The following is a 20,515-nucleotide window of genomic DNA, read 5'->3' as shown; positions in this document are numbered from 1 at the left end:
TACTGGGATGTATGAGACCTTGGGGCCTCTCGGAGACCACATGTCACATCCATACGGGTAGTTTGTGCAGAGGAAATTGGTGGGTCAGGAAGAGCAGAGGGTGCTCCGTGCTTTACAGCCGCATTGCCTGAAGTTCCTCTGCTGGGAAAAACAGAAAGCAGGTCAGCATCATGATTTTTTCATGTTCATTTTCCCCATGCCTGTGTTAACAGGGAGATGATCAGTCTTTTAGCTACTGGGTCATCTGTCCCTGCCCTTGGATCATGTCCATCACCATGGTGTCAGGGATTGCGAATACAGAGAATCCGTGTTCATTAATTAAGGCATTATATGAAAATGCACTGTTTTATCTCCAATCATATTTTGAGATTTTTTTTTTTATAAGCAATATCATTATTTTGATCCCTGAACGGTCACAACCGGACCTTTTGACAGAGTGCCTTCAGGTTTCCAGGCCAGCTCCCAGGCACACGTTTAACGTCCCTGCAGAGCCCTGCGCACCTCAGGTGAGGATTTGTGGCAGGAGGAGGGTGTTGGGAGCCGCAGCTCCCCGCTGGCAGCGTGGCCGGCAGCCCTGCCCCACGGCACCCAACTGCCGTGGGCTCACCCCTGGCTATAGCCCGGCAACGAGCTTTGCTCCGGCCAGCGGCCAGCCCGAGGCTCCGCAGGGCAGGGATGAATCCAGGGGCCATACAGATCCAGGCTGTGAGGCTTCAGCTGTATTTATCCCGGCCTTTTGTTCTTCCCCGCTCACCTCTTGCTGACACCTGCACACCTCCTACGTGGTGGGAATATTTGTGCCTTTCCCTGCTCCGGGGCACTGACAGCGGAGGTGCAGTGAGGGCCCATTACCCACACAGGGAGAGGCTGCAAAATTGGACCCCACCGAGGAGATGAAACCTGCTCATAGCCTTTCCCTAATTATTATTCTCTTTGCTGAGTCTCCTCCTTGCTCGGTACTGCCTCTGGTAGGAAAGAAGGTTTTCTTGCATTATCAAAACAGCCGAAAAGCAAAAAGAAAACTCAGCAAAATGAAAACTACCACCACCAACAAAAAAATCCACGCAAGAAATCTGGGCCTCATCCACTTTTCTGTTAATTAGCCTCAAAGAAAACAATAAAACCAGAAAGCAAAGCAAAAGCCAACGGAGGTAACTGGGACGGGCTGCTGGAGAAGCAGGAGCTGTGGGAAATGGGGAGATGGCTGCAGAGTGCATCACCTTGCAGAGAGCCCCAGATTTCTGAGGTCTGCCTCTCCCCTGAGCCATTTGCCCATTTTGTGGCAAATCAGAGTAGATGGGGTAATTATCACAGCTGTGTTTTGGGCTGGTTTAAGAGGCTGAACTTTCCTGGCTGCCTTTGGAGTGCAACAGCAGTGGCAGGCAGCACTCCTGCCAGCACAGCCCGGCTAAATCCACCGAAACAAGCAACCAACCAGCCTTCTGGACAACTCGCTGGGTGATTTTTACCTGTTTGTTTTCAATGACAAGTTTCCGAGGAAAACAGAAGCATTTTAAAAACCACACGTACAGCCAAAAAAGCTTGTGGACTTTTCCCTCCTCCTCTCTAGCAAATACTTTGCTGCCTCTTTTACAATGCCATTCCTATTGACATAAAGCAAAGATAAGAAATGTTTGTCCACGCTGCCTTGCTCAGTTTTCCATGTGTGACTTCTGGCTGATTTGCCATGTGTCCCTGCTGAGGTCTCAATCCACTTTTGACGGAAAGAGCCCGGGTCCTTGTTTGGCTTATCATGCCGACACAGCTGGCAACCTATTAATCTCCTGCTCCTGATGCCTTACTTCAGTGGGAAAGCTCTGGTGCCTTTTAGTGGTTTGTATTTGTAGCTAACAGAGGCTGGAGCGCAAAGCCCCTAGGTCACCTTTCCATGAAAACCTCTCTCCTTAACCATTGGAGCCAGGGGAGGTTCAGCATTTTCATTCTTCTTGCTCTGGCACTCTCTTTCAAAGGTATGGAGAACTGTAAAGCAGCGGGAGAAGTAGGTTTGAAGCCAGGATCACATTACCTACCAGTAATGCTTTGCCCCTCTTCACTTCTTTAATCTGAGGACTTCAAGACATCTAAGAAGTATCTTCTCATACACTGATAAACTGAGGCTCAGTTTTCCCTCTACAGAAGTTTTCCTGTAGAGCTATGTTTTTAGGCACATGAATTCTGCCTTCTCCCTCCCCAGCTAACAGAGGACACTAGTCTGGCAAGGTTATCCAGCAAAGGAGTCCTTTGAATCTCAATCTGCTCAGAAAACTGTTTTAAACCAGGCTGGCTGGTGAAAATAGTCCACCCTGGAAGGGTTTGCCTTGTAGAGCTGTGTTGGTAGTACCTCTCCGGCAACTCTTTCTTTCTAAGTCCAGCCAAATCCTCAGGCAGAGGGAGTTCTGTGAGCAGGAAAGCTGGGACTAGAATGGCAATTTCCTGAGCCTGGCCTTGTACGCTGGCCAGGCGACACTCTGGCTGCTGACAGAATAGTTAGTAAGCGACTCACAGGTAGAGACGGGACGCTTGAAAGGGAAAAAATAACTTACATTGTGGCTGGCTGGCATAATCGACATCTGATTGTGTATACCTATTATGGCTGAAAATTTCTGGCCTGGAAACCTGGGAACTGAAGGTTTTCATCCCGTCCCTGAAAAAGAAGAGAAACATAATGCCTGGCTAACTGCTTTCCAGTGTCCCAAACCTGCTTACAGTTCCTCTCCAAAGCAGATTTCTGGTGGGGTGAAGCACAGCATGCTGAGAAGTACCTGCCCCTCCCCAGCTGTGGCTGCCAGCGCCGGGGAGGTGGGCTGGACTCGGCGCTGAGCTGGCTCATCCAAGCTGGGGACCAGGGAGGCACCGGGAGCCTCCACATACAAACACCTGAGCCAGGAGACTGCAGATTTGCACGGCAGGGTTTGCTCTGCACCAAGTGAATCACGTCTTTGCTTTCCTGCCTTTGTGTTACCATGCAGCACAGAAAAAGCCGTGGCTTTTCCCCCTCTGCTAAGCTGCCCCGGAGCCAGCTGTGGATGCTGTCCTGCGATGCCCGCCCTCGAAGTCGGGCAGCTATCAGGGAAGCACAGCCTGCTCACTTTCAATAAAACTGACGCTTGTGCTGGCTTGTTCCAAGCCTTTTAATCTCCACCAAGAAGATCCTAGCAACTGCTTTCAGAAAAGATCTTTAAATGTGGAAAGGGAAAAAGCTTTTCAGCAGTGGCCATGGGATTCTTCCAAGTTTGATACCAAGAGGAAATGGCCAGCTCCAAAAGAGATAACACTAGGACCAGACGTTGTTTTTCAGACTTTAAGAGTAACCAACTAAAAATGTACGGGCCAAACTGGCCACGGAGGCACGTCAGCACAGATCCATTGGCTGGGGCAAGCTTCCCTGGGTGCAGAATGCAAGTGCAGGAGTATCCCTGCAGAGCAGATGGAGCCCTCTGCCCCTCTCACCTCCCAGCACTGATGACAGGAGTTAAGTTCCCGGTTAGGAAGCTGCTCTCACCCGCCATGAAACGTGGGCTCAGGCAAGGACGTGTATGGCCCAGCGAGAGGTGCCCCTGGGGACATCCCACGGTGGCGGGGAGGCAGTGGAGCTCTCCAGGGAGTACCGATCTCTGGCTACTGACCATTTCAGCCTGATCTAGGCACATTTTACAAGCACCGTAAGATATCACTCAGCATTATGAGGCTGTTCAGTGTCCTGGTTCTCTGTGTCTATGGGAGACACGGACTGCCCGCTCCCTTGCATTCCCCTTCCTCTCGCAATGTTTGCATTTGGGTTTAAGACGTGCAAAACCTGCCTCCTTCCACCTGCCTCATTGCTGACTGTCTCCCTCTGCGCTCGCTGCTCTGTGCCATCAGCCTGGGCTCTGGCTGCCTCCTCCCGGTTCTCCAGCCAGGTCTGATCACATTATCCCGTCACAACTCATTTGCAAACTGGGACCTTATTCTTAAGCACAGCCCCACATCCAATATGCAAAGAGATATCCCTGCATTTACTTTATCAATATGTAAAAGTGTCAGCATTTTTAGGTCTGGCCACCAAGGACTCCCTGGTCCAGACACAAGCTCTGCATCTCCCATCGCGCAGCTGCAGTCCCCCCGGCACCTCCCAGCTCTCCCTCTGCAGGCCTGGGAGATGAGGCTCCTTACATCTGTTGTGCCACCAGGTTGGACATTTTGGGGAGGAAACCCCAGGTCTGGGAGGCTGCTCTGGAACTTGGCTCCCTTGTGAAGCAGCCCTGAGGCCTGAAACTCTGGCAAGGTGAGGGGTTCGGGTATGGTGTGCTGGTGAGGTGCACGGAGAGGGGCAATGAATTTTGGTGCAAATGGACTGCTGGGCTTCATCCCCATTCAAAGAGACTCTGGGTGTCTAATTAGTATAAAACCAAAACAGACGCCTGGCATAATCCTGAGAGGAAAACCGATAAGGGTCTTTTAGTTTGGCTAGAAAATGTCTGCTGTACAGAAAATACCTCTGAGATACAGACAACTTCAGGAATACAGATTATGACACTGAGGATTGGGGTAGGAGTGTACATGGGAGATGGTGGACTGCAGTCTAGGCTTGGGCATGAAGGCCATGGAGATCTACCTGTGGGGTCATGTGAAGATGCCCATAAATGCAGGTCACCTCAGCTCAAGCATGGGTGAAGGCTGAAGAAAGTGCTCACAGCAGGGATGAGGGCAGGGCTGGAGCAGGAACCGGCAGAGGCAGCCAGCAGGATTTCTTCCCAGGAGTGCTACAAATGTCGGGAAGGCTGTAGCAGAAAAGTTACCCGCTAGTCTGTGCTGATAGGGAGGGGGTTGTGTCGTAGGAAGGAAAGTTTTTCCCAGCTGCTGGAGAGAGCGGCGGACTAGGATTTTGACAGCTGTTTTGGGAGTCCACCTGGGGAACTGGTGGGGTTGTGGCACATAAGAAAAGCTAGTAAGGGGATTCACGTATGGGCTGACGGGCAGTGTGGCAAAGAGCATCCGTGCTGCAGATACCATCCCTGTTTTGAGTGCTAGCTGCTCTGCCCCTGGCTCCTCGGAGACGTGTCCAAACTGAGCTGTCGTTTCTCTGCTCAGCTCTCTCCTCTGCCACTCTCACCAGCCCCACCAATGTGCAGCACATTGCCCACGCATGTTTTCTTCTCCTCCAGCTTAGTCCTTGGATTTACCTTCCTCTCTCCCGATTGTCTCTGCAAACTGGGGCTCCTGGGGCAGAAATAGCATGGCAGGTTATAAATGCCAGTGAGCAGGGGGGCAATGAAATGCAGTATGCCACAGGGCAGGGGCAGTTCCTTCATTCGGATCTTTGGCAAAACTGGTATCTTTGTTACTTTTCTTACCGAGATATTTATCTGCCACCACCGAGACCTTACCCAGTCTGTCCCCAGCAGTGTCCAGGCGACCTGCTGGGGCCACTGCTCGGTCCTCGCTCAGACCCGGCAGGGAGAGCCCTGGGAACAGCGGCCAGTCCCGAGCAGAGCTCCCACCTCTGGTGCGCCTGGAGGGGCGCGGGGCAGCCCTAGGGTGGCGAGGGGCTTCAGGACAAGCAGGCAAATCGGTGGCCAGCACACAAAATACAGGACATGCAGCACTTCTGAGCAGCTGTGACCCCACATCAGCTGAAAAGGATTTTGAAAGCAAGATAAAGGGACCACCTCCCACCGTGGTTCCCCTGCAGAGGCACTGCAGATAGCAGGTTAGGGTTAATTTGTTTTCTGAATTAACTAGGAATTTGGGAGGCTTGAAGTAATTGTGCTTTGTTTTGTTTTGTTTTTCAGGTTTTATCTCAACAATCCTTTTTGCCTGTGTGTTTTTGGTAGTGTCTTCTCAATCAGAACTTAGCTGGAGGGGTGGGGAGAGTTTATTGTGTTAATAATGTGTGCGGTTACTGATCCCTTTCCCCAGGTAGTGAAAACTTTCCTGAGATCGATATCTTGGGTGATGAAAATGTTCTTTAAAAAAAGCCCTGGCAAATACATGGGGTTTTTTTAATTACAAATCAAATATATAATAAAAGCAGCAATATCTTGTACTTCTCTACCCCTTTTCCCTCCTAGTTCTCAAAGAACAGCCTCAAAAACACTTCTCTGGAGTCAGAGCAGGTCAGAGCCGTCCTTTATACAAGCTGCCTTTTCTTTCCAGGTTGTTGCCCTTTCTTTGCTCCCTGATACTTCCCCTTTCTTTTCTCCCCACGTCCTCTGCCACCAGTCAGCTCAGCAGCGTCAGCATGATCCTGCTCTTTGGAAAATGAAGGGGTTCATCACAGATGGTTTTTTTCCAGACCTTGGGGTTGCTCTTCTCGACAAAGAACAAGATCTTGGTGACAGCCCTGCAGAGCAGGCTGTACCCTTCCCTTGAACAAGCAGCAGTGCATCACGTCATGCTCGGAGCGTGCCGCCTCACTCCCTCGCCTGTCTCCGTGTCAGGCTTTTCAAGTTTCTACAAGAAAAAAAAAAGCAAGCTTTCATTCTACAAGGCCAGCATCCAGCTCATATTTTTTATATCGCAGGGAAAATGATAAACCAGGATATAACAATGACCTACTTCACGTCTTGATAAAATAATTTCCTCTCTCTGTCATTTTTCTCAAAGAATAATATTTGACTAACGCAAGCATGTAAGATAGAGCAAGAGCTTTTCTGTGAACTAGCTGATAATACGCCAAATTCAGCCCTGAGACAGACAACTGCCACCCTGTTGACCTACGTGGACTTAAGCCTGTTTATCCCCCAGCTCAGAGCTCTGAAAACAATTGGGTTCAAACCTGTAAGATGTGTGCATGCGATAGGGCTGAGGCCAAAAGCTTTGGAGACAGCGGCTATCTGTTACAGCATCCCTCCATCGATGCACCTCAGCCCACCGCCAGCACGGCTGCCCGGGAGCTCCTCTGACTTGCTGCTGTGGTGCAAACGGGCCCCCCCTCTGCAAAGCAACCGGTTAGCTCATCCTCTTACACAAAAGGCTACTGTATGTGGTAGGGTACATTACAGTATAGGGCAACCATGCAGCTCTGAATCCACTCACGCCCCCCTCCCCGAGCACAGAAACAATGCAGACCGTTATAGATATCTCACTGGAGCCTGCTTAGCTCAATGCACTGACTGTATTTGTCTACCGAAGGTGTTTAAAAATGTGCATGTGGCATTTTTCGCTGGCAGCATTTGCATGAAGAGCTTTCTCACATCATCTTTTGACACCGTTCAAACGGATTGTCACCCAGTGCATAGTGCCTGCCCCCTCATCTCCCACCTACAGGAGTTTTTCTTGTGGTGGTGCGGCTTTCCTCTTAACGAGTTCTCATTGCAGCATTGATACAGGCCACAGATTTGCCATTTGTCACTGCAGATAAGAGGTGACATTGCTCAGGTATCCTTGTGTCCTCATTTAGGTCATATTCTGTCCTGGCGTCAGAGATCGCAGTACGTCTGCTCACCTTCAGCTGGCACACTGTCCAAAACGGACAGGAATTCATCTGCTGTCATGACTCCAGCATGCCATGACACGCTGCCCAAGATGGCCAAAGCTGACCAGCATACGGTATTTATTGTATTTACCGTCAGCTTATTTACTGTCAGCATATTTCCCGTATGCTGACTTCCAGCATCACATGACATTCCACAGTACTAACAAGGTACATGATTTATGGGGGGATGCTGCTGAGAGTAAAATGTACTTAAAATTTAATTATAGTTCTCCTTTTATTTCTTTCCTTGCATAAATGTGGTATGAACCAAGTCTGGTCTATTGACTTTTCTCCAATTTCTTGTTCCCCGAGGTGGAAAGTTCCTCTGGATTTCTCAAGATGGAAAACTGCCGACTGCTGGGCTCTGGCAGAAGGGTAACAAGCATCTGGGCATGGCGATGGAGACTCCTTTTGACAGCTCTGCTCCTGAGGCACAACGGGCCTTTCTATCAAAGCTCATGTGTCGGGGGGAGAACTTTCTCGGGTGCTGCTCGGAGCCTGAAGACTAAACTCTCACAGGGAACTAGAGTCTTAAAAGTCGTACCTTTTCCCATTGTTTGTGCCTTTTGTTAGCACTGCCTTGTCTTGTGTAGAGATGCAGCTCTGTACATGCTCAGAACCATGCAGAGTAAAAATGAGACGTTGGACTGCAAATGTGGCTCTGCCCCCTGCACAGAGCAGTAGGGAGCAAATGCATCAGACATAACAGCATCTAGTCTCCATGCTCCATGCAGTTCTTCAGAAATGACTGACGATGTTATTCCTTGTCTTGTGTAGATCCTTACTACCTTCAAAGTTTCACTGAAGCGATTTGTTTTCAGTTCAGAAGAAGGGACACAAGTCTGTGCAATTCACCCATTTTCCTCTTGGCTCAGCTGAAGGAAAAGAAGGACCTGTAACAATTTTTGGTACTGGGATTGGTACCCGATTTTGATCAGGGATGTGATTTGTCATCTGTGTCACTCCTACACCAAGCTAAGTGATTCACTGTTGAAACAGCATTGGTGCTCAAGATGTTACCACACTACAGGTAGCTCTGAGCCCCCTCAACCATTACAGCAGCGCAGCCACGCAAAGGCTTCTCACCCCTTTCAGTGAAACATCTGCTGGGCTGAAGCTGCCTAATACTGAATTAAACAAAGGCTGTGACTTTGCAGCCAGGTGGCTGTGGAGCACGCAGACTTTAGGGCTCTGCTATGGAGGGAGCAACCCCAAGAACAAGTGTGGCAACAAGCTGCCGTGGTGGTAACCTTTCAAACAGCTGCAGCTGTTTGCAAAGCGAGCCTGCACCTACACACGTAATGTTTTTCCCCTTCCCGACAAGAATAAGCCATATTAGCATTATCCCAGCACAACTGCATCCATACTCTGGGGAGTTAGCTGCAACAGTATTGTTAGAGCAATTCAGCTTTTGTAGGTAGACAGGCTATAATTACACTAAATTAAAATAGGATTCTTTTGTTCTAACCTAGGTATCCCCACGAGGACTTGCACCAAAATAACCAAATGTACGAATTACACCGCTTCTGTTATTTTAGTACATGCCTGAGCGCAGGCAGGCTCCCACTCCGATCCTTCTGGCTGTCAATCCTGGCAAAGCTCAGCTGCTTGGGTGATCTCCTCTTCTCAGGCTTCATCAACAGGGGGACCAATATATGAAAGCACCTGACAGGGAAATGCTTCTTGGTTGTAGCTGGGTGCCCTGTGATGTCTCTCTCTGGCACTAACTCCCGTACATGACAGCACTGTCTTTGCTCATTTAGGGGAAGGGAATTCTGCAGGACTGGGGAGTCCCACACATGGGTCAGTGGCCCCAATGGCTCTTGAGCATGGGGGTCACACTGAACCCCTGTGCTCCGCTGGCTGCTGTGCTTCCACCAGGGAGTGGGTGGGTGCTGTCGCCCTGGCGCAGGGCTTCAGGGAGCTGTTTCTTCCCCACCCCTCCAACTGCATGCAGAGGGCATACAACCTGGGATCTTCCCAGCTGCCTTCAGCCAGGGAGCACCTTGGCTCTGGCCCTGCTCTGGGGTGCCCAAAATGTTGTCTAAGTGCACAAGCGCCAAGACCCTATGGACAGCCACAGCGGCTGTTGCCATGGAAGAGGCCAGTGCACATAGGAAAGCAAGCTTAGCTGTACCGAGTGCTTATTTCCACGAGGGACGCGCCTTGGCAGGGCCTTCAGTGGTCAGACCACGCAGCTCCAGGGTTTCTAGAAGCAGGAAGATGACAGCCCCGTCGGCCCAATGTTTCCAGCTCCTCCAGTGAGCATGGGACAGGCAGCTGGGGCACGACGGGCAGCTGCGGCACACACTGTGGTACGAAACCAGCTGCATCATGTGGGTTTCCGTTTCAGTGAGGGAAATGGGGAAGCAGCACTGCAGGTCGCACTAGGAACTCAGTGATGCTGAAAATGGTAAACTGAAATCCTGACGTTTAAGCCGTCTAAGCTACCTGTACTTGCCCGCTGCAAAATGAGGATACTAACATCCATTTCCCAGGTTCTCAGGTGGCACCGTTCATGTTTGCACAGTGCTTTTCAGGTCCCCCGAAGCAATGCGTTGATAATGTTCCCAATTTAGGGCAGAGCCAAACTTTTTAGCAGCCTTTCCCTTCCTGCGCTCAACCGCAAAACTTCCCAAGGCCAGCTTATTTCAACGCTGCTAAGAACGTAGCCCCCCTTTCCCCCGGCACACGGCCCAGTTTACCCCTCCCCAGCCCTGCAGGTGGGAGCTTACTCAGCGCCCACCGCTCCCGCGGCAAACGCGCCGCGAGTACCCGCCGCAACCGAGGTGCGCTCCGCCCTGCTAAGTCCCATCGATCGCGCCGTGCCGGCGGGGGCGCGGGGCTGCCCTGCTCCGGGCCGCCGCTGTGCCCGCAGCCAGCCCCCGGCCCGCCGCGCCCCGATGCCGCGCACGGACCCGGCAGCGGCGCCGGGCAGGGGCAGGGGCGGGCGCGGGCCCCGAGCGGGCGGGCAGGGGGCGCGCCCCCGCCGCGCCAGCCAATGGCGGCGCGGGGCTCGTCGCCGCGCTCTGCGGCGGGGGAGCGGGCCAATGAGGGGCGCGCCCGCGCGGCGGCGGCGCGCCCCCTGCCCGCCCGCCCGCGGCCGTCGGGGCGGGCGGCGCGGGGCGCTGTGGCGCCGCCTGCCGGGCTGGGCCGGGCCGGGCCGGGCCGGGCCGGGCCGCGCGGCGCCGGCTCCTCCCCGCGCGGCGCTATGTCACGCGGAGGCGCGGGGCCGGCGGTCGGGACTTGGTAGCGCGGGGCGAGGCGAGCGCAGCCCAGCCGGGATCCCGCCGCCACCGCCGCCTGCTCCGGGAGCTGCTGCTGCTGCTGCTGCCGCCGCCACCACCGCCGCCGCCTGCTCCGGGAGCCGCCGCCGCCTGCGCCCGGGAAGAGCCAGCGGCGCCGGGGCTGGCTTCGGGGCGGTCGCGCCGCGCCTGCCGGCCCGCCGGGCCCCCGCACCGCCCGCCCGCCGCCGCCGCGCCCCGCCGCCCCTCGGCCGGCGGCCCCGGGCCCCGTGCCGCCCCCCGGCCGGCGGGGCTCCGCGTCGCCGCGCGGATGCCGCCGCAGCAGGAGGGCGAGGCGGGCTACATCAGCAAGCCGGTGCCGGGCGGCTGCGAGGTGCCGCCGGTGCCCCCGCGCAGGGTGCGCAGCGGCCGGGCGGCGGCGGCGCTGGGGGCGGCACTGGGCGGCCGCTGCCGGGCGGCGGGGGCCGGGGCCGGGGCCGCGGCGGGGGCCGGAGCCGGAGCCGGAGCCGAGCCGCGGCGCAGCATCAAGTGCGTGCTGGTGGGGGACGGCGCCGTGGGGAAGACCAGCCTGGTGGTGAGCTACACCACCAACGGGTACCCCACCGAGTACATCCCCACCGCCTTCGACAACTTCTCCGGTAAGGGCCGGGGGCTGCCGCGGGGACCGGGGCGGCGGGAGGGGGTGCTGCCGCCGCGGGCAGCGGCGCGTCCCGCCTGTGCCTCCCCCCGGGGCCGTGGCGGGGCTGCTCGGGGCGGGGGGGGAGGGGGGGGTGTCCAGCTTCGGTTCTTTCGTTGTTTAGTTATTTGGGGCAGGACCCTACTCGGGCAGGACCGGAGTTCCTTAGAGCTCCGTCGCAGCCAGCAGCGCCGGCTGATCTCCCGTGTAGCGCAGCCGGGCTGGCAGCTGGTGTCGCGCCCGGCCGTGCGGCCGAAGCCGGGCTTTAATTGTGAACTCTCCGGTCTAAAACTTCCAGCTTTCGGCGAGATAGGAAGCGCCTGAAAGGAAAGCTTAAACGCTTGCTTGTCTCACCATTGCCAAGGGGGAGGTTCTGGGTTTTCTCTCTGGTTCAGCGGGGGGCTTTTTGTGTCCCGGGCGTGCTGAAGATGTACAGGAGGATAATAAACTAAACCCTTTGTAGCAGAAAAAGAATGCGGACCGCTTGGCTCGCTCTCCCCGCTGCCAGCTGAGGGTTAGTGCAGTCACTGCCTACCTCATCTCTTGCAGTGAAATGAATCGGAAAGCCCTGAAGGGCTGGTGCGTGCCCAAGTGTTAGCGATAGACTCCCTTCCAGCTCTGTTAAGTTGTTAAATCTAAACTAATTGAAGAGAAGACTAAAAGAGCTAAGGGATGGTAAATCTTCTTTCCTTTCTTTTTTTTTTTTTTTTTTTCCTTAATGGAAAACGTGTAAAGTTGGACTCACCACGCTTTCCCCCCTCCCTCCTCCTTTCTCTCCAAAGCTGTCGTGTCTGTCGATGGCAAGCCAGTGAGACTGCAGCTCTGCGACACAGCTGGTCAGGTCAGTGAAGCCACTTATTTGTTTCAAGTGACAGCGGGAGGGGAGAAGTTGTTGCGCAAAGCAGTCCTGCTGATGACTTCATGGATTTGAAAGGATTCCCAGTGTTTGATCATCTTATTAAACTGCTATCATTTTCACTGCTGCTTAACCCACTGCTTTGCCTGGCGTCTGTTGAAGGGTGGGGGCCGTACTGTGCCTCTGTATAGGGGCTGGGCACAGGCTGCTGCTCTGCTGGCTCAAGCTGCTGCTCTGCTTAGCCTGACTAGAAAGGCTGAACATATTGGGTATTCAAGGGCCACCTGGTTTTCTCTTTGAGTGGTTGTCACTGTCTTTATTTTTGCTAAATAACTGCGGGTTTAAGAATTACGGTGTTCGAGATGTGCGCATGCAAAGCATCCACAGCTGTAGGTGTCCAGAGATAGAGACTGTGTTTTTGCAGGGGCAGAAGCTTAAGGGAGAAAAAAGTCCTACTGGGTGTTGTCCGTGGAGACTTCATATTTGCCATTCCCACTGCCTTAAAAAGTGCTGCCGTCCCAAAGCCGAGGTTTGCTGTAGGCTAAGTCCTGAAGGTTTGATGGTGGCCGATGCCTCTCAGCTCCTAGTTTGCCTGAATCATAAAAAGGACCCATTTCTTACCGCCTTATATTTTCTGCAAGTCCCTGGCTTGTACCACCCTGAGCAGGGTGCAACAGTGCTTGCCAGGGGTTGAGTCTGGATAGCCAAAAGTAGCCCAAAGTATTTTGCTACCGAGCTCGTGTTCGAAGGCAGCGGGAGTTAGGTTCCTGCGCAGCTTTGTGCACCTGGGTCTACGCCTTCACCAAAACCACGATGAAAAATCTCAGTGGCCTTAACATACAAACCTATTTAGATGAGTTATAACTGGGCGCCCTACTTAGGAAAGGGGTTTGAAGGGCTGTGCGATCCTAGACGGCAGCATAGGGTTCCCACATGCCCTACAAACCGAAGCTAAAGCACTACAAGCAGCCTTCTGCAGGTAACAATATGAAGTAGAACAGCAGAACCGTCCCGTAATTTCTTGCCCTGCTGAAGGGACGGGGTGGTACCTCAACAGCCTTGGCTGTGTGTGTTCGCACGCAGAGTGTGGCAGGTGAAATTGCCATCGGGTGACAGCCAGTGGACAGGCAGCGCCTGTGGAAATGCAACCAGAAGCTGCAGGAGGGATGGGCAGGTCCAGTCACCTCTTGCCTTCACTGCTGTTAATGGTTAAGGTGCTTGCTCTGGCTGCCCCAGTGCAGCTGGAATGGGTAGAGTCACTGCCTTAAAAATGAAGGGGCTATCTAAACCGACAGAAGTCATCCCGAATAAAAGATACCTAGCTGGATACCTTGGTAAAACAGTGCTGCAGTGAGATGGCTGCTGACATCTGCAGCAAAAAAAGCACTCCAGGAAGAGGGAAATTGTATTTCAGCGTCTCCAGCCTGAAGAGGTGTAGAGTCCCTGCAGGTCATGTACCTACCATTGAAACTGCAGGAGTGTACTTGGAATATAAAGGGCACTATTTTGTCTGGATAGAAACCCTTAAGATCTGGGTTTGGCTTTCAAACACATTGAATCGAGCCCTTTTGAGGTTTATCATGTAGCAAGAAGAGGCAACGTGGTGAGGTGCCTTTCTGTAAATGGCCCCGTCGTTCAGAGAGGCAGCTCCCAGTAAACGCAGGGTTTCTCTTGAGCCAGGCGGTGAGAGCCTGGTTTCCTCTGAGGCTTAAGCTGAGAATCACGAGAGCTAATGAAGCTTGCTTTCTTGGCTCGTGTTTTATAAATCGCTGTCTCTCTCGGAGATACTGCTGGAAGAAATTCATTCAAGTGAAATGAGACTTCTGAAGCTTCCAGGGGGCTTTAAACTGCATAGCCTGGGCCTCCAGAGGCTTTAAAGCAAAATTTCACATCTCGAAAATTAACATGGGACTTGCAATTCAGCAGTAAACTGCTGGTACCAGAGAGATGTTTTCAGCTGTGTGTGTTCTTTGCACTTTCAATTCAGAGCTTTTGAGAACACGGTCCATTTTAATTAAAATGTCAGTGCCGCTGAGGCAAATCCTACCTGTTCAGGCTGCTAGTGTTACCCTGCTTTTATCCTGCTGTCAGCATAAAAGCAGCCTGCCTGGAGTTAACCCTTGCTTCTTGCTGCATTCTTCGCTGAGGATCAGCACGCCTTTGTTACCATGAGGTGTTTGGCTTTCTTGTGGCTAGATCCTGAAGCTGAAAAAGGGCCTTGCTTTGCTGGAGTTTGCACTAAAAGGAAAAAAAAAAGCCAAGAAAGGTAGCGCTGGGAGGCCTGTTCCGCAGTTTGTTTGATGTGGCATGGGTGGGAGGGAAAAGTAAAGCTCTTACTCTATGCCATTGGCATGTTAAGCCTGCACATTGTGAGTCGTTATTGCTGCCATCGGATTTAAATCCCTGGGCACAATGGCAGGGAAATTATTCCCATATCCTTTAGGATGTTGTTAAGTAGTCACCAGTTTAAAAGGCGATTCCAGGAAAGGTACGCTTGCTGCCGCTTGTCTGCTCCGCTCTTGCCTGTATCTGGAGGTAGGGGTGTTGGCAGAGCAGCTTTGAGGTACACGGGTGCTCCTCATCAGAGCGGCTCGCTGAATCACCCCTGTGAGAGGCGGACCTGTAGAAAGTACCTCCTCCCTCCCATACTTGGACTTTTGGCTTTGTCGCTCGTGTGCCGTAACCTGCTTCCCACGGAATTGCTCCTTTGCTGAAATAGGGCAGAGGGCCGGTGTACAAAGAGCGAAGGAAATATTTAAGCACTCAAAACAAGCTGCGGCATTAGTCAGAAAACCTCAGCTACGTGGGGAGGTCACCACCTTCGTCCCGCGTGCCCGACAGTGGCAGGGTGCCTGCTGGCTAGCAGCCATGGGACCTCAGGCTAGGTACGGGCGCCTCCTGCTCGTGACACACCTCGTTGGGTGGTCTGGGTGCTCGCGTGGAAGTGCCTCTCAAGATGGCAGCAGCAGGTGATCCTCAGCTTCCCCAAAGGTCAGCGGCAGGCTAGGGCTGGGAGCATACTGGGGTGTCCTCCAGAGTTGATGTGCTCTTTCCATTGGGTGCTAACGCGATTTCATTCCGTGCAGGATGAATTCGACAAGCTCAGGCCTCTGTGCTACACCAACACGGATATCTTCTTGCTGTGCTTCAGCGTGGTGAGCCCCTCGTCCTTCCAGAACGTGAGTGAGAAGTGGGTTCCCGAAATCCGCTGCCACTGCCCCAAGGCGCCCATTATCCTGGTTGGGACGCAGTCAGACCTCCGGGAGGATGTCAAAGTTCTCATCGAGCTGGACAAGTGCAAAGAAAAGCCGGTCTTGGAGGAGGCTGCGAAGCTCTGTGCTGAGGAAATAAAAGCCGCGTCCTACATCGAGTGCTCTGCTTTGACTCAGAAAAACCTCAAGGAGGTCTTTGATGCGGCCATCGTGGCTGGTATTCAGTACTCGGATACCCAGCAGCAACCAAAGAAATCCAAGTGTAGGACTCCAGACAAGATGAAAAACCTCTCCAAATCCTGGTGGAAAAAATACTGCTGTTTTGTATAGGGGTTGCAAGGACCTGAGTGCTGCTCTGAGGAAATCGAATAGAGGCTATATTAGCTGAATTCTCATTCTGTGTTGTCCCGAGTGTATAGTGTAGATCTGTATGTATGTGTATATGTTGCTACTGGATATCTTGGTTGCCCTTTCGAGGGTGGCAGAAGGATTCTTAGTTAATTGCTATAAATCAGGTCTGGCATCCAGTTTGTGACTAAAACCTCTCATTAAGGACGAAGAGTGCCACGTGTCTGTGAGGGTAGAACGATTTGTCCAAAGGATTCAACTTCTTGTGTTACAAGGTGTACGCAACGGGGAGGAGCACACCAGAGGCCTTTGCTGCCAGGGCTTCATGGAGGAACGTGCGAGCGACTGTGGAAACGTAGAGCTCTGTACATGGACAGTCAAAGGGAAAAATAACACTGTGCCTCCTAACTGACATTCGTAGCTTTAAAACCCCACTCCTGCTCTCTTCTCTGTGTCTTCCCAAGCCAACGCTTTAGGGATTGCTTTAAAAAGGCTATGCGAGAGGTGTAATCTATACGCAAATGCCATGGTTGGAAAGGTCATGAATATACCTTCAGCATGGGGTGAGGGAACCTAATCCCTTACGGAGCTGACATCTCGTTTGTCACCTCCTGACTGGGTGAAAGTCCTTTCTGTCTCCTTCTCCTGCCCTTCCTAGGAAGCCACGTGGAAGCCCGAGGAACATGACCAAGCTTTAACTCGCTACCTCGAGCAGTGGCGATTTCCTCTGTATTTTTGCAGACATGATGACAGTTCATCTATTTCAGCTGAAAGGAATGTAAATGCTGTTGTGTTGGGTTGTTTTTTTTTTTTTTTTTTTTTTTTTTAAAGAGATGTAACAAATATCAGTGCAGCACCATGTAAACCGCATCTGGTTTTAAGTCTACAGCCAAGAATTTCAGGATGCCCCTCCTTACCTTTTAAGGCTGCTAAACAAATAACAAATCAGGCAGATCAAGATTTATAACAAACTGGACTCTAGAAACTGAGGCTGCTGTGTCCTCTTCATGATGCTGTTTCCAACCAAGTTAATGTTTCCCTTCAGGGCAGTTGCTTGTTGTTGAATCTTGTCCAAGCTCATAGTCGTGAAATTGGCTGAGGCCACCCTGGCAATTTAACTGATTCCCCCCCCCCCCCCCCCCCCCAGATCAGTCCAACAGATCAACTGAAATGTGCCTAAAATGTAGCTGAGTGATCAACGTAGTGCAGAGTGGAGTGTGACCTACTCTCTGACTAAATCTGGTTCCTACTAAACTAAGCCTAATTCCAGCCCCGGCAAGTTCGAAAGACCTGAGGGGTAATGTGACTCTCTGCAAGAATCAGTATTTTAACTTATTCTGCAGAGGACATTTAGCTTGTGCTGTCTGCCTTTTTATGGCTCTGACTACTTTTTTTTTCCTCCTAGATATTTCAAGATCAGATTATATTCTTTTTTTTTTTTTTTTCTTTCAGCCATAGCCTTGAAGTGACCTTTTTCATAGTCTTAAACTAAACTGCAGTGACAGAAAGCCAGAACCTTTTTTTCATCAGAAATGAATCAATGCCTGATATAAAGAAGAACTGTGGAAGCCATTTGAGTTGATAAAGCTGACCACGGTTTACCTCCTGGCCCATTAAAGAAAATGACACTATGTAAATGGATTCTGGGCTGTATTGGCATAGGCTCCACAGACAGTATTTTTTCCTCCTCTACAGTGAAATGAGTGCAGAATGGGTAATGTTCCATCACTGAAAACTTGAAAATGGGATGGAAATCTTTACCTAGGGCCTGATTCAATAAAAATGTGTTGGCTTCTGCACTGGAACAGCCTGGAAAAACAGTTTCCATAGCACAGAAGCTGGATGCATTTAACTTGGTTGCATCTGGTTGGTAATGGTTTAATGTTTACTGGTCATGAAGTTAACATCTGAGCCTTTATATTTCTTACTCAAATGCTTTGACAGGATTTCAGATATGCAGTCATACCGTCATCTTGGAGAAAAACATAAAGCCAGATTTCTCTTGGGTGCTTTGCTTCTCTGTAAAATGGTCTCAGTCGATCAAAAATGTGGGTTTGGGGAGGAGACAGGCTTGAATCTGAGCAGCTTCCATTTGCAAAAATAACAAAATTTCTTCTGTAAGATCATACTGCTTTGTATCATGCCGTACTGGAAGCAGTAGGTTATATTTTATAAGCAGCCTGTTTCATAGTCTGGAGTAGCATTACTTTTAAATGTAGCCAGCTGTGACTGTTTCTGAAAATGTGATGTATATACAACTTGTTATAGCCCTTTACTAGGTGTATGTAAACTGAGGTCTAATAACTTTACGAATACTGCTCTACACAGGGCTACACAGGGTCTAGGTTTTAGAAATATTACTTTTAAAATCACCAATATTTTACGAGTGCAAGTGAGGGAGAGATGTCTCTATGTAGTCTATAATCTGATGTGCCTTATAAAAAAAAAAAAAACAAACCTCTCTTCTGTTTTCTAAGTGTAGGCTATATTCCGAAAGAAATATTTCATGTGAGAATGATATAAATGAGGTATTTGGAAATAAATTCTGACCTGTGTATGCGTCTGCCTGTGCTGCCCGCTCGGGGAGGCTGGAGGGCAATCCCTGGCCGTGCACCGCCCCGATACCCGGCAGGGAGGCAGCAGCCACGCTGCCAGCCCGGGGCTGCACTCCCAGTGCCCCAGCAAAAGGCCTCCGTGGTTAAAAAATAGACTTTCCCCTGCGCTGCCCCGTCCCCAGGGGGCTGGGCTGGGTGGGAAGGGTGCGATGGCTGGCTTTCTGCCTCCCCGGCAGCACGGCAGCCTCTTGCTGCGGCCCCCAGGGCAGGGGCAGGCTTGTCGTGCCTGGCTCCCAAAAGCGGAGCGAGGGGCAGGAGCACAGCCTGGCCAAGCTGGGGGGCCACCGAGACCGGTGGCGTGGTGTTTCACCCGCCGCATGTTGTGCCATGCGTGCCCTGGAGGAGCCAGAGAGGGCGTTTTTGGAAGAGCGGAGCCCCTTTCCTCTTGGCACCAAGAGTCTTGTCGCCCCTTCCCCGGGTCCCGTCCCCCGTGCTGGGGCACTGGGGCCAAGGCGTGTGAGGCTGGAGATTGTTCGTGCCCGGCTCCCGAGTGGGCACAGCACAGGGACCTTCCGCCTTTCGGTGCCGTGACGGCTGCCCTGGAGCTGTCTGAGCCGAGTGGGGAAGCAGCACCTGGACCCCTGGGCATCCCCGCAGAGCTGGTGGTTCTGCTACGAAACTGCTCTGGAGAAGGGGCTTTGCTCTGGACGAGGTTTGTAAACTGTCACCGTTGCATTTGTTTTCCCGTGAGCTGAGGAGCAGGCAGACCAGGGCGGCATAGCGGGATGCCCTTCCATGCCGCCTGACTCCCAGGTCATAAGGCTGATGTATTTTCAACCATCAAAACGCATGCAGCCTTCACGAAGTAGAGGAAGGAGATGCCGTTCATCTTCCCCGTGGTCAGTTCGTCACTGAAACAAAGTCCTGGGTTCTTTTCTGCTTCATTACCTGATACGGTGGGGACTGCTGGGAGGCTTGCTCACCTGGTCATGCCTGCAGCACAGCGACCCTGCCCGAGTGCCTGAGCCGCCAGCGGGCTCCTTTCTGGTGAGTACCTGGTGTTGAATCAGCACTGCCATTGCTGGTGCCTTTGGAGAATCACTTCCACTGGGTTTACGTGCTAGGCAGTGTGAAGCCGGGGTGTGCTCACTGGAGACCGAGTCACCCCACCTTTGCACGCTGACTTTGCAGGAAAAGGGGCTGCGCTAGCTGAGAGCCCAGAACCCATCGTTGCCAAATCCATGCACAAAAATCCCTCTGCTACCTGTGGGGCATTGGTTTCCTGCTGAGGCGAGCTGCTGTCTTATGCATCCTGACATCTGGACAAGGCTAAGGCGGTTCAGGTCTTCCTTTACGCCAGGGTAACGTTGTGCATGTGCATGCTGCTGTGATCAAAAGGCTCCTTCAGCTGCCCTGCTTGAGATACTGCATGGGCTGGCAGCTGAGGCTGATAAGAGCATGTTGCAGTAAGCCTGCTGTATGTAAGGTTTTCCAGGAACGCTGAAATCACTGCTACTTTGTGATGGATGCAAGTTCCGAAGAGAGGATTTTGTTTTCTTTCATAACTGATCAACATGCTCTAGGAAAAATCGATTATTTTTTTTTAAATGGAAAAAAATGTTACCTTTACCATTTTTCCCCATGTATTTTGTGCATTGGATACCTCTAGGGTATGACTGAGGGTTGACTAGAGCTGAGACATTGACAAATGTGGCATTCAAACCCGGTTGGGAGAGGCTATCTCTAAGGAAACTTCACCACAATCTTACTTTGCTTTTTATTTTCTTCCTAGACATCAGTTACTGACCACAGGGAGGGAGAGACTGCTGCAAGAGATGTTCTTTTTGTATGACTACATGCAGCTGACCTAATATTGTCATATGTATTACGGTTAAACATTGAACCTCGCTGAAGCATGTGAGTGCCCTTACAATTGAGCAACCTTTCTGAGCTCTAGTAGATAATCGACGTGCTCAGGGGTTTGTACAGAAGGGATCTCTGTCAACTTCTGCCTTTAGCATCGCCCTGGCATGCAGCAAGGTAGGGAGAGGGGAGAAACAACTGCTCAGGAAAGAATAAGACATTATAAAGCTCAGAAGAACTGGCAAAGCGACTCCTGGGCAATGGGGAAACTACTTTTACCTACTTTAGGCATAAGTAGATTAAA

At 51.9% G+C, this 20,515-nt stretch overlaps 1 protein-coding gene across 1 annotated transcript; it reads left to right on the top strand.

Annotated features, from left to right (window-relative positions):
- The first annotated feature begins 11,011 nt into the window (after positions 1–11,011).
- RHOU (ras homolog family member U) lies at positions 11,012–18,315 on the top strand. Its single transcript, XM_075495869.1, has 3 exons — positions 11,012–11,339; positions 12,160–12,218; positions 15,320–18,315. The coding sequence occupies exons 1-3, from the start codon at positions 11,012–11,014 to the stop codon at positions 15,773–15,775; spliced, it is 843 nt and encodes a 280-aa protein (XP_075351984.1). The 3' UTR covers positions 15,776–18,315.
- Positions 18,316–20,515: the final 2,200 nt, after the last annotated feature.

This window comes from Mycteria americana, chromosome 3 (genome assembly GCF_035582795.1).
Source record: "Mycteria americana isolate JAX WOST 10 ecotype Jacksonville Zoo and Gardens chromosome 3, USCA_MyAme_1.0, whole genome shotgun sequence".
Classification (NCBI taxonomy): domain Eukaryota; kingdom Metazoa; phylum Chordata; class Aves; order Ciconiiformes; family Ciconiidae; genus Mycteria; species Mycteria americana.
Note: the sequence above shows the minus strand (reverse complement) of the source record. Positions and strands in the feature narration are given on the sequence as shown.